At 42.7% G+C, this 13,755-nt stretch overlaps 2 protein-coding genes and 1 long non-coding RNA gene across 21 annotated transcripts in view; 2 read left to right on the top strand and 1 right to left on the bottom strand.

The window, feature by feature from the left end:
* Positions 1-556: 556 nt before the first annotated feature.
* On the top strand, positions 557-7,598 carry LOC133137238 (eukaryotic translation initiation factor 5-like). Of its 2 annotated transcripts, none has more exons than XM_061255379.1 (12): positions 557-714; positions 992-1,177; positions 2,188-2,467; positions 2,756-2,837; positions 2,949-3,121; positions 4,522-4,633; positions 5,181-5,302; positions 5,397-5,558; positions 5,652-5,813; positions 6,552-6,716; positions 6,877-7,017; positions 7,170-7,598. In XM_061255379.1, exons 3-12 carry the CDS (start codon positions 2,396-2,398, stop codon positions 7,269-7,271), a joined length of 1,293 nt encoding a protein of 430 aa, XP_061111363.1. In that variant the 5' UTR covers positions 557-714; positions 992-1,177; positions 2,188-2,395; the 3' UTR covers positions 7,272-7,598. The 2 variants fall into 2 exon arrangements, with proteins under 2 accessions (XP_061111363.1, XP_061111372.1); XM_061255388.1 differs by having other exon boundaries at positions 992-1,214.
* A 3,040-nt stretch (positions 7,599-10,638) lies between these two features.
* Positions 10,639-13,055, bottom strand: LOC133122075 (uncharacterized). The gene is made up of 2 exons (XR_009708072.1): positions 12,688-13,055; positions 10,639-11,608 (listed from the first exon to the last, which is right to left on the bottom strand). It is a non-coding gene; the product is annotated as an uncharacterized LOC133122075 (long non-coding RNA).
* mark3a (MAP/microtubule affinity-regulating kinase 3a) overlaps positions 10,940-13,755 on the top strand; it is a 54,770-nt gene continuing 51,954 nt past the window's right edge. For 4 of the 18 annotated variants that reach the window (XM_061231650.1, XM_061231713.1, XM_061231623.1 and 1 more), the window contains exon 1: positions 10,941-11,716. In XM_061231650.1, coding sequence (XP_061087634.1) covers positions 11,657-11,716 — 60 coding nt within the window. In that variant the 5' untranslated portion in view covers positions 10,941-11,656. Of the gene's footprint in view, positions 11,717-12,726; positions 12,977-13,755 lie in introns of those variants that run through there. The other 14 variants (XR_009708070.1, XM_061231668.1, XM_061231584.1 and 11 more) reach the window with 12 other exon arrangements.

The following is a 13,755-nucleotide window of genomic DNA, read 5'->3' as shown; positions in this document are numbered from 1 at the left end:
CAAAACGTTATTACATGATAATGACATAAATGACATAAATAGCATAAATAGAGAAAACAAAGAAAATTATTTTATCATCACCCAAAAACGAAGCAAATAAACTGTATGAATGCATGGCCTATCAGGGCTTCCGTATATAGAGGATGGTACTTTTAATTACAACAATTTCCTCTCACTGAACTAATTATTTTCCAGGGACCAATTTTAATTCCTATGAATCCCTTAGGTAACCAGTGCGCATGCTCTGATACCAAATAGCCCCATAGTCAAATATGGCAGCCTCCATGAACTGCCTTCATGCGCCGCTGAGCAGCTGCCATAGGAATCCATGGAACCGGCAAGCGGAAGCTGTCACTAGATCCGCTCAAAAACCGATTAATGATTAGGTCGCTCACTCACAATTCCAACCCTAGAATTAGTCTTATTTTGAAATAAATAGCAACTAATTCATAAGCGGTGTTTGGGAATAGTAACTAGCCATACGTCCCTGTACCAATTCGGAGTAAAGATTTGGACACGTTTAAGTGAATGGTGTTTCAACCTATGGTTTCAACACAGTTATGTGGGTGTCACAGCTAAGGGAAGTGAGAAGTATCCAATGGCTTGCTGTGTAAGGGCGGGGACAGTGAGAACGGTCTTCTAAGATCGACAGTCACATTGCTGCGAACTGTAAAGGTTCATTCTGGCACTCCGTCGAGTGAGAACGTTCTAGAGGTAAGCGTGTCGTTTGATTAATTGTTACTTACTGCGGACTATACACTGGGAAAGAACGTTCTGATTCGATTGATAATAAATCCATCGCTAAGTTACAGCTTCATCATTGGGGAGAAGTGTTTTTAGAAGCATACGAAGTGAATGGGGTCGCTTGTTGGGTAACTAACTAGCTAGCTAGCTAGCTGGCTGGCTGGCTAGCCTGTCCAAATAAACTGTCGCCCAACCAGCCGCGTTGAGTGTCACGTAATGCTAATTATTTTTCCCATTTTGGTTACAGATACCCTATTTTTGAGGGCGTCTCAAATTTCCTTAAAGGATTTAAAGATCTGACTCCGTACTCTTGGCACCGTTGCTGTGCCGTCCTGCTTCCCTTCCAGTACGACTCAACCAGCACTAAACACAAACACTTCACTGTGTCTCAGGGCGACCAGCGTTGTGTTTATGTCTTTATTTTGCGAAAACGGTGAGTATCGGAACGACAGGAGCGGCGAATGGGAAAGGTATTCTGATTCTGTCCTTTTGTATTGTTTTTATGTCGTTGCTGTGTGTGTATAGCTAGCTTGTCGAGTCTCCTATTACTTTCGCAGTATCTGTGCAGCGTGTGAAGTATGTGGCTCAAAATGGCGCCTCTCTCCCCTCGCACACCATTCCCCATGGTAAATTGTGACGCACTCTGCACCACTTTGCTTCTAAGAGCGGCCTGGTGTGTAAATTACGTCCACTGTGGTTTAAAACTATATGGATAACGTTATGCGCGGCTCTATGGCTTTGTTATAGTTTAGCATCCACTAGTATTCATATCTATCCGTTTTTGCTAAGTAGCTGTCGAAGAAGTTGGCAGCTAGGGTACAGCCTGGTTGCAACTAATGAGTCATCGTTTGGTAAATAAAGGCCCATCCTGAGTCTTTTATTTATGAACATATATATGGGGTATGCCGTTCCACGAAACGATCGTATATAACTTTACTTTGGCTTCGTTTGGATTGGTTGGTTGGCTTGCTAAATCGGTAACGATCCTTACCCACCCAAACGACCACAATATGATTTCGGATCCAAATAACGTCGCGCAGACATTGAATTTTACCTTGCGTGGTGGGTAGGAAGTTGGATAGTTTACCTGGTAGTATAATGTATTAGTTCGTTTTCCGAACCACCCCACACTGGCGGACCGCTGCGTGTTGCGCTTGTGAAATGCTCCAGATAACTTGGAAAATGCTTCTAGCAGGATAAGAATGCCTAAAATGAGTATTTCACATACGATATGTTTTAGTTCAAGATAACATGTACTGGTGCAGCTCAAAGGTAGCTTTTTCCAAGTGAAGGTAAATGCAGTGATGTGTGAATGCATGTCTGTCTTAAGTCATAGCAGACATGGCATGCATAGTCATGTTTATCATCTTGCTACTTTCAAGCAAAATATATTAATATTAATTTATTTCCATTCACTTAATCCACCCCCCCTTCTCATTTCAGAGCTGTTGCGCAGCTGTTGGAACCTGTGTGGGGGAAACTTAGCCTACAAGCAAGGAGCTTGCAGCCTCAGTGGCAAAATCTTTTTCATGTCAGAGACCGAGTACGCTTGCAGTCGTTTATGTCATCCACTCTTCTCCAGACAGAAGATACCAAAAAATTGCAATCCAAGATCTTTTTATCTTACTGATAAAGCTAATAACAAGCCAAAATGTCTGTCAACGTCAACCGCAGCGTGTCAGACCAGTTCTATCGCTACAAGATGCCCCGTCTGATTGCGAAGGTGAGCTGGGTTATGGGGCAAGAAGTGTCGGGGATTGCACCGAAACACAGGGTCGAGTGCATTTATGACTTTAACTATATAGACTTAACCCAGCATTCGACTCGACTCTTTAGGAGGCTGAATAATGCTTTGAGAGAAGATGCTCTTGTGAGTAATCTGGGGCGGGGTGTGTTAAAAATGGGCATGTTTTCAGGTGGGAACCTGTGAAGTGGTGACATGTGAATTGTTCCAGATTAGAACTAAGTAAAGTATTCCTTTGTGTTTTTTTTTTTTTCTTTCCCCCAATAGGTGGAAGGGAAGGGAAATGGAATTAAGACTGTAATAGTCAACATGGTTGACGTTGCAAAGGCATTAAATAGGCCTCCAACGTGTAAGTATTTTCTAGTGCTGCTTTAAAAGAACCATCCTGCCTATTTCAGTACAAATTGAGTGTGCAAGACTATGGGCTCTCTTTAAAATTGTTGCACACCCTTTTTTGTAGATCCCACCAAGTTTTTTGGTTGCGAGCTGGGTGCCCAGACCCAGTTTGATGCCAAGAATGACCGCTACATTGTCAACGGATCTCACGAGGCAAACAAGCTGCAGGACATGCTGGATGGTTTCATCAGAAAATTTGTGCTGTGTCCTGAGTGTGACAATCCAGAAACTGACCTGGTAAAATCGATAATTTGTTCAATCACTTATTTTTAAACTGTCTCGGATTACTGTGACATTTGAACCGATGTGACATTTTCTTGTCAATTTATTGACTCGTATCATGCAAGAATGAGGTTTAATCCCCTATCCTATGCTGAATGCCCCTCCCCTATATCATCTAACCACATCACCAAGTCAGGGATTGGCAACACTGGTCCTGAAGAGCCGCAGGCCGTGCTGGCTTTTATTGTTACTCGGCCCTTAATTGATCAATGAATTGTTGAAGACACACTGAACTTGCCTCACCTCATTTGTTGGTCTTAATCGGTTGCTGATTTTAAGGTGCAGACAAATCTGCACACCCTGCGGCTCACCAGGACCCAGGTCCATGTTGGAGCTGATAGGATTCATTCCAGGAAAGAACCATTAAGAAGTAAAAAATGTTAAGGCAGTTTGTTTTTGCATAAATGTACTTAGGGACACTGACAAATGTATGTATTGCTGCCTTTTTGTTGCCCCTTGATCTCTGCTTCCTAACATTTTAGAATATGCAAACATTAGTGAAGGTGATTTATTTATTTTTTGCTGGTGGATAAATTGCTTCTAGGGCAAACTAAACATAAATGGCCTTTGCCATTGGTGATGAGGGTGATTGCGTCAGTGAAGGTCAAATCTTTGTCTGCGTGGTACGGTATTTTCCAGTGTTGTATGTGCAGTCTGTAATAAGGTCAGGGCTGCAGCTGGTGGTGTTTGAACGTGGGCTCGATCAATAGAAGTTTCTCAATCAACTCCCAGCTTCTCTGTGCGACCCGTGTCTTTAATGTGAGGGAATTTCACGGCTTTTTACTACACAGGCTCAACTTATCCTGGACAAGTTGTGCTCATAGTGCTGAAAATGTTGTGCGAAGGAGCAAGCAAACGGTTGTGGGTGTGTGCGCACTGTACTCAAAGATCAGGGGTTGGCAGCTTGCCAGCTGTGACCTCTCTGGTGTGCCAGGAATATTGGATCAGTGGGTGCATTTGTAATGGCAGCAAACACTGCACCCCTCTCACTGCTGGCTGGGGTTGAGCCCCGCAGTGCTACGTCTTAAGTGCCGCTATGCTAGAGCGGTTGGCCTTTTCCTCTGCAATGCAGCGCTCTGGCACGCCACAACATCTATTTTATATAGGGCAGCTCTATAACCTCACAGTTGGAGTGCTGTGGTGAAGATTTCTTGTCTTGGGATTTTATCCCTGTGGGGGCAGGTTGGAGTCCTGATGTTGCTTGCATGTAATGATGATTTTCATTTTATTTTTTTGCTGCTCGAGTTGTGTTAAACCCCTCCAGTATAACTGATCAGCAGCTTTCTGATTTATTTTATTGAATGTGAATTTAATTGAAATGGTTCCATCTCCGTTCTGTTTGAATTCTCTTCCAGCATGTCAATCCCAAGAAACAAACCATCGGAAACTCCTGTAAAGCCTGTGGGTACAGAGGCATGCTTGACACGCGACACAAGCTCTGTACGTTTATTCTTAAAAATCCACCAGGTGAGTGAAAGCTGCCACTAAGCAACTCTTCAGTGCTAACCAGCGTTCGGAGAATCTGTTCAGGTGCACTGCTCCTTTACTTCTGACGAGACAAACATGAAATTGAGTGTTTGGTAGTGAGTCAGACTAAGTTGTGGGGTGCATAAGGCCTACAGTAAAACCTTTAACGTTTAACTCTGAGGCTTTGTTTTTATGAGTGGTTGAAACCATATTTAGGAAGGCAAAGCTCAATGTTTTGTGTGATACCCTCATTTTCTTATTCTTGTGTTTATTTGATGTCCAACATGTTTAATTTGTCATTGTCATACTTCATGGAAGCATGATGAAGTTTGGAATGTGTACTTTTATTTAAATTAACATGCCATACATTTTCCATACATTGTCTAAGTTTTGTCCAAGGAACTCTATGTAGCTTGGCAAGACTGCCCAGATATTATAATTATACCTTCAAAGGTGGTAATTAAGCTCTTTATATCTCCCATACTTGGTGCATGTTAGCTGGCTAACTTGATTTCTTTTTTTTTTCTTTTCTTTTTTTTTTAAACAGAAAATGATAGTGGGTCTGTCAAAAAAGAGAAGGAAAAGAAGAACCGAAAGAAAGATAAAGAGAATGGTTCCAGCAGTGGAGAAGCTGGGAATCACAATGACATCGATGCACCTGACGCTGTGGTGAGTGCCCTCTCTAAACCATCCCGTTTGGCATGCTCGACAGGCGCGAGAAACTCAGAAATATTTGAATGACCTGATTGTGTGCGTTTTGCAGGACCGAGACGACGACGATGAAGACTGGGCAGAGGAGACCACTGAGGAAGCCCAGCGACGCAGAATGGAGGAAATTAGCGAACACGCCAAGAACCTGACCCTCACTGAAGACCTGGAGAAGACCCTGGAGGAGAGGGTCAACTTGTTCTACAACTTTGTCAAGGTGCTTTTTCCCCCTCATTTGCCTATAAGAGACATGATTGTTTCTTCCGCGAGTCACACCGAATCCTTGAATAATTAAAAATTGTGTCTAAAGCAAAAAAAGGAAAATGGAGCGATCGACGCTGCCGACAAGGACATCCTGGCGGAGGCCGAGCGGCTGGACGTGAAGGCCATGGGGCCCCTGATCCTGAGCGAGCTGCTGTTCGACGAGAACATCCGGGACCAGATCAAGAAGTACAAACGGCACTTTCTGCGCGTGAGTCACTTCATCCTCAGCACTGGTGCCTATCGGAGACAACATGGGGGAGGGAAATGACAGAGGAAACTCTTTTTGGTCACTTTAAAAATAAACCCTATATATTAGGAGTTGTGTTTTTATTCTTGCCCTATTGCCCTTCGAGCAGTGGTCTTGGTTGAGTGGGATGTCGTGTTGCACAGGAAAGGATATGATGTGCATGCCTTGGTAGTGTTGATTTAGTCTAGGCCCTGTAAGAATGAATGGGAACTGCAAATCACCCTTTACTCATTCCCACAGACGAACATTGTCAGCACAAGCTATATTATTCACAGCCTTTGTTATGGGCAGTTTAATACTTACTTGGACATATTCCTTTCTAGCTTGGAATTGTACAATATCATACTCCCTTGGGAATATGATCATTTTGGTAAATGTTAATGTAGGTAAAAAGCAATACTACGATCCTATGGATGCGAGTAGTCTACAGTTAAATGCACATAATGCCCCACCAGGGATGCTAGTTGATGGAGACCTTTTACCAGCCCATATGCAAGAGCCCCATCTCAGGCTACCCTACGTGTCATAGGGTGACCCATGGCAGACGTTGAGGAGCATGGCAGTAAATGGCAGCTCAGTCCTGCCCCACTGAGACCGGTTGAAACCGACCATGTCGGACACAGTGGGCGTTTGTGACCAGGCTGACCGTAATGGGGTGAGCACCATCGTGTTTCTCACAACGAGCTCTCTCGCCTCTAGTTTTGCCACAATAACAAGAAGGCCCAGAAGTACCTGCTGGGTGGCTTTGAGTGCCTGGTGAAGCTGCACCAGGCCCAGCTGCTTCCCCGCGTCCCCATTGTGCTGAAGGACCTGTACGACGCCGACCTGCTGGAGGAAGACGTCATCCTGGCCTGGGCCGAGAAGGTGGGTGTAGTCACGGCTGTATGGCGGATGACATTGCAGTTATGGGGCAGGACTATGAATTCCAGGAGGCACTTGTAGCCACCAGAAGTGCCTTTCTTCTGCAATTGAGGCTTCTGCGAGCAATTTTTCCATTCGTCAATTCCGCTGTTGTGCCTTGCAGGTGTCAAAGAAATATGTTTCCAAGGAGCTCGCCAAAGAGATTCACGCCAAGGCCGACCCCTTCGTCAAGTGGCTGAAAGAGGCCGAAGAGGAGAGCGAAGGCAGCGAGGAGGAGGAGGAAGAGGAGGATGAAAACGTAGAGGTACCCCATTGCTGATTTATTCTACTAGTCATTCCAGATCTTTGTCATTACCTGCAGGGTAAATGTTAGAAGTTATTACACCAAAGAAGCAAGGGCAGCATTGAGTTTGACCAGCAAGTGATAACCTCCTGCTGTGTTGTGTTCACTTTCAGGTGGTTTACTCTTCCTCTGCGCGCGAACTGAAAGTGGAGACTGTGAAAGCAGAAAAGTCTGACAACAAGGAAGAGGAAGATATTGATATTGATGCCATTTAAAAGCTGCCATTTCTGCGCTTGGCAAAGCTCGAACCTGCGTTAAAGTAGATCACAGTGCTTCGGTCCAGCTAGCCTTTCTCTCTCCCTGCTGCTGTGGCTTGGTTAACATAGCGTTTGCTAACTGCATTATAATGTAATGCTTGCTCTGATGGAATGCTAAGATGTGAGTTACAGTTTTTGTGTTTTTTTCCCCCCAAAATTATTAAGGGTTATAGATGTCAATATAATTTAAAGTATTGGGTTATGAATTTTACTGCACATCATTTTTGTCTTGGTTTTTCTCTTGTATTTCTTTCAATTCATTAAAGAATGTTTTGCTATTCAGAATTTTCTCCTATCAGATCTCCAAAGGTGGTAGTGTATTTAGGAGGCCTTCATAGGACTTGAAGACGCCAGCGCAGAACATTTGCTTTAACATTATCTGCACTTTTCTCAACCATTACTATCTTGTATTGTTTTACTGACCAGCTATGGTACACTTGATAAAAGGTTTGTGCCTGAAAATCGAAATTACAAGAACAGATACTAAAGGTGGAACTTGCCCTGTTCCCCTTTGAAATGTAGCATTTTGAACAGTAGTTAATGGTCAAAGAAAAGAATGTAGAAAATGGGGGGGAAAGTATGACCACAGTCAGTGTCATCCCATCTACTACTTGTGCTTTTATTTAAGGGGAGATTAATAAGGGTGTTCACCCAAAACAAGCACAAACTGTTAGGATTCAGCATGATCAGAAAGGATGTTGGGATGCTTTCATAGTGCGGTTTGGTTCCCTCTGGACAACTATACATGTGTGAAGTCATGGTATTGGCACCCAGAAAGCAAAGCAAAGGCACCAGAAGAAAAATGCCTGATCATTATTTGTCATGCAGGTCACATTTACTGGGTTGGGTTCTGATGAGCATTACTTTGATATTGCTCTATTACACTGAACTGGTACATTTTGCCTTTGCGTTTCTGACAACCGATGCAAGCGCCAATACATGAACAGGCCGTTTCCTTTCTTAGCCACCAGATGGAGCTGTTGCCCATGGTTCTCTGAATATTCGCTGCAATAAACTTGCATTAAGAAACAGGCCGTGTGTTCCAAAATGCGTTCAGAAACACTGACCTAAATTTACCACCACTCGCTGCAAGCCATGGCGCCACAAACAAATTTACATAAGAAGTGAAACGGTCTGCTGCGATATTAAATTACTTTAACTTTTCATACAGAACTGCCACATAGATAATATAGATAGTACCTTAGAAATACATGAAAATAAGATTTAGAATTCTGTTGATTGAATGCTGAAAGGGCTTCTGAAATAACATTATTTTCCATATCTAAATTCAGTTGGTCATTGCACTGGCAGTGTAATTTTTATTTTTATTTTATATATGTTGTGGTGCATCATATGCAATCAAGCTTCTGCACTAACTGGGGAAGTCTTATCTTGACTTCAGTTGTTGTTCAAGGGTAGAACTTCTGATGAGTAGATCCTTCCTTTATAATATATTTATAAATTTAGACAAAGGAATATTTAAACATATGAGTAACTTTTTTTCCAAGAGTCAATAGTAAAAGTTTCATTGGTCAAATTGACTAATTGTACTCACTTAATTAGAATGTCTAATGCTTGTTCCAACAGCTTGATTCGTGGCCTACTGAGGTCAAGATACACTATACTGTATGCTATATTGTACCTGATCACAAAAACCCAGCTCAAAAGATAAGTTTGTGTCAAAGAGGTGTGACCATGTTAAAAATAGAATTGCATACAGTATCAAGTAGCCGTTCTCCTGTAGCTTTATGGAGCATTGAACATTTAAACACATACTAGAGGGTCACCAAAAGTTTTTGCTTAAATATGGATAATAAGGATCTTCACATGCTGGCTGACAGGTGAATCATCTGTGTGCTTGGTGGTTGCTTACCACTCTCCCTTTGATGGAGCCTCAACCACACAGGAAGTGTAGTGTGGGAGGTGCAGCTGATCACCCCCCCACCCCCTGTGAATGCTACAGATCTCAGCCCTGCTAAAAGTACCCAGACCCACCTCTTGACCATGCCTGCACTGAGCTCCCCTTACAGTTTCCCTGGACTCTGTGTTGGAATTTTGCCTCCAGTTCTATTTTCCCCCCCACACACAATATGGAGCCCTTAACCACTAAATAATGGATTTGTTTTTGTGTTGTGTGCATAAAAGGTTTTTAGTAAACTAGAGAGAACTGCAGGTTCTTCAATTTACAGCTCCCCTCACTGCTGCCACTAGTGTACGTGGACCCAGTCCCAGAGTGTGCACAAAACAGGCAATTTGGGGGAAAAGAAGAAAAAGAAAAGAAACAGCCAAATGGCCTTTTACATTGGCATCAGGGGTTAAATTATTTTGTCTGCTTTTTCATAACAGTAAGTTTTGGAGGATGGCCTAGTACAGAATTATTGGAGGTACTCCCCAAGGGCACCAGCAGTGGCAGCCCTGCCATGTCAGCAGATGTTCAAGTGGTCTATGAAAGGAAGAAATGACAGTTTCAAAGTTATAGGTATCTTCCTGGCTGTAGATCTGACCCACAGTCTCCAGATCTGCAGACCTGTGAGTTATGGTACTGAGAGGGGAAAGAGATATGATATCCCGCCCAGTACACACAAACACACACACACACACACACACACACATACTTAATTTCATTATTTTTATATCAACAAGGGCAGAGCAGGAGGAAGGTCAGCCATGCTCTGTGGGGAGTTAGAAAAGTGAGAAAAACATGGTTTCGTGGAGGAACACAGTGACTTTGTCAAACCCCCTGTGAACCTTTGTGCATTTCATGTTGACGGTAGATTGCATTCTGTGGGAAACTGCTGTTTCATCAGGGTGAGAAGAACTCAGGACAAAAGTGGCTAGTCCTCACAGAGGCAGCTTGTAGCCTAGTGGCTAAGGTACATGATCGGTAGTTGTAAGTTTGGTGGTTCAAGCCCTGGTGTAGATCTGAGACAAATCAGTTGCTTTGGATAAAAGTTTCAGCTAAATAACTAATTATATTATCAATTATTACAGACTGACATAGCCTTTGCTTTCTTTCTGGATCCACTCAGCTTTCAGTGCACTTGGTTGAAAGTCATTCCGGTGGAAAGTGATATTCACCCAGTAAAAAAAGCCTGAGAAAGGATTTTAATCATTATTAGGTTACCTGCGGCGATAAAGGCTGACTGTCATCACCAAAATCCACCCCCCATCTGTCGAACAATTTTCACCCATCCTCTCATCCACAGAGACATTTCACTCAACAGGGAACAATAGATATCCAAGTCCACAAATGAGGGTTGTTGTTTTTTGTTTTTTTTTACACATCCCGATTTCAGTTCTTTCACCAGATTTTACACACGCCTGAAACCAACACAGGAATTGGTTTAATAAACACATTATGGAATCTCCCACGGCAAATGCAACCAAAAGTAGTCACAATCAAATCAGTTTTCTGAATACATAAAACACATCATGATCATAATCCCACTAACTAATCTGTACTCTATCATGTGCCACTGGAAGATAAGTAAGGAACTGGTGCAATGTTGTCCTGTTTTCTGGTCTTGTGCAGGTTTTGCCCTCCCCTACGCCCCCACCAGTAATCACCCTAGCAACAACAAACAGCGCTGCTTCAACTACAGCGCCAATGAGCTCCGTACGCCGCCTCTTTCCTCACTTCCTCTAGCTGTCCAGAGGGCTTGGCTTGGTACTCTTCAGCTAGTGGGCAGCCATCTTGGATCCAGCAAGGCTACGTTACTTTAGAGATGGGAGGAATCGAATCGACAGCGGGTGTTTCAGTGAACGATCACTCTTGAAAACCGGGACAGTGCCCGTCGGAAGCCGAAAACTAAACGGACACAAACCCACGCTGATAAACAACGAACTGGCGACAGCATATAAGACCGGTTTTACTTGAATCCCCTCCCCATTCCCTTGTCTGGATGCAGTGCAGTTGACGAGGGCCTATTTAGCTAGTGTTTGTGTGATCAGTTCACTTTTCACTGCAAAAGGCCAGAGGGATTCCGAAATCTAATTGAGACCGCACCGAGGACATGGTTTTCGAGTGGCGAACTTTGCATGAAGAAAACATCTCATTTTATTTTTGTTGATAGTCAGTGTAAAGTGGACACCTTCCAATGCAACCGATTTGCAATTCTGTAGAGTAATGCAGTAACTTACAACATATTACTCGATTAGTCAGTGTCCGGTATCCTCAGAATCAAGTTTGTTGGAAGTTGGCTTTGGACTGTCGACGATTTTTTCCTCATCGAATCGATGATCTTCACCAGAAGTAAGCAGATAACTGTCTGCCTTTCACCCCTCTGACCAAGGTGCTGCAAAATCAACACAATATCAGAAACACTCTGGCAAACTACACCCGAATGAAAAACATGTCAACAAGAACACCCCTACCTACAGTGAATGAACGGGATACTGAAAATGTAAGTGCTTGATCTTTAAAATGTGCAATGTTTCATTACACTCAGTGGTTTAGCTAACTTGTTTTCTTAAGCTGGTTGCATTTTGTTCTGTTGTGTTTACCAACTTTTTGTCATGCAAGTTAACGTTACACGATCAGCGTTGGGCGTTAAATGCAATGCAGCTGTCGATATATATATATATGGGCTGCGTATAGCTAACGTTATACAATATTACATATTTTAGAAAAGCTGATAGACTTTGCTGTAGCCGAAGGAGACAGTGACGCATAGCACCAGTGTTGCTCAAACTTCGACCACAGTATCGGGCTCAAAAACTGTGACATCTCCACAGAGACAATCTAGTAGTAAGACGGCTAGTAATTATCATTGAGCCACGCCAAATCGCTGTCTGCGTCGGCGGTTCAACACTGTTGTATGGGGCGACGGTTCGTAATTTCTGTCTTTTTTTATTTATTTTTTCTCTGCATTTGCTAAATATCCAGTCGACCTAAATACACACCTGCAGTCCATTTCCATCGGACAGCCGCATAACCAGAGGGTCGCTGCATTACGGAACTGATCTAACATTTGTCTGTTGAATAGCATTCACATTCAGTCAGTAAATCTTATGCGATTCTGTGGAATATCGAAATGATTAATATTTCACTGGTTTCAGATACTAATGACATTAAATAATGCACAGACAGTTATAGCATACCAGTAGTTAAGCTACAGAGCGTCTTTAAAGTCAATACCGAAATAAGCCTAATTGTGATAGCCTACGGCATCATGCAAATGTTCCCTTGACTCACTCCTACGCAGACGGGTAAACACAGTTGATTAAAAGTTTGGCGTTTCTGAAGGGGTTAAGCTATCTGAGGCGGAATGGTTGAATGTAGCACTGGAAGGCGTGTACAGTACAGTTATATTACACCAACTGAACAGTCTGCTTACTGCTTTTATATTTCACAGCCATAGACATGCAAACTTACCTGTTGGAGAGGGTTCAGTTTCTTTGGCGTGCTCCTGGTCGTTGGAAGTATAAGCATTGTGAAGGTGCCAATCCCTCTCTGCAACGAGACATGGGGTAGCGCCCACCCTCGCAGTAAGGCTAAATTACATGTGCTGGAATGTTTTCGTGATGTTTGAAGCGTCGGTGTGAAGGACGGATCAATGAACTACCCTCACAAAATCGAGAAGGCAGCCTGGTTCGATGCCATTCAAATCGCCAATACAAAAATGAAAGCCTCCCACTCGGTGAAGAGGCATCGTATCACCATTGTAAGTGACCGTTTTTAATAGATTTTCCATTTATATGTAAATTAGGGCATGTGGGATTTGCATCACAAAGGAATTTAAATTTGAGACGATATCAAAAAGAAGCACTGTGCTATTTTTACCTTAATTGTGCATGGTGCTAATTTGACAAACTTGAGCTCAAGCTTAATGATCAGATATAGCCTACATTGAATCGCATGTTTTGCTAGAATTTTAACTCGATTTGGACCGTAAAATTACGAGGCAGTATTCAGTTTTTGTTGGCAAATTCTCATAGTCTCAACACGTGTTTTTCATGGTCTAATTCAATGATTAGATTTCCACTCTAGTTGAATAGAAGCACTGTTAAGGCCCTCGGAAATTGAGAGAGAAACTGGAAATCTCATTGTGTTCTACTTCCTCAAACTGTGAATCATTTGCAGGTTTTAACCAGTGTTGTCGAGTTGTCTGTTCTCTGTGAGGCTTGAGTCTTGGAAATGGTTAAGCAATTGAGAAATGTGTTTTAAGTGTTTGAAAGTTTTTTATTTGGTTTTCAAGTTTGGGCAAGAATGCCTTTGGGTAAATTGGGAAGTTGTTTGCAAGTACTTTTTCCTCAGTCAACTTTTTCTATGATTCAGAACCATATAGCCTATATTAAATAGCCTATGTTACTCTCAGACATAGGAAACCGATTGTTGTTTTTTTGGGGGGAAAAACATGGAGGAAGGCATTTCCGTGTTTTAAGGGTTATTCAGACCACTGGTGAAATGTTTCTGGAAGGTCACCTTAATATCACCTTAAAA

The sequence above is a fragment of the Conger conger genome, chromosome 1 (genome assembly GCF_963514075.1).
Source record: "Conger conger chromosome 1, fConCon1.1, whole genome shotgun sequence".
Classification (NCBI taxonomy): Eukaryota; Metazoa; Chordata; class Actinopteri; order Anguilliformes; family Congridae; genus Conger; species Conger conger.
The sequence above is the reverse complement of the archived record's forward strand: the minus strand, read 5'-3'. Positions and strand labels throughout refer to the sequence as shown.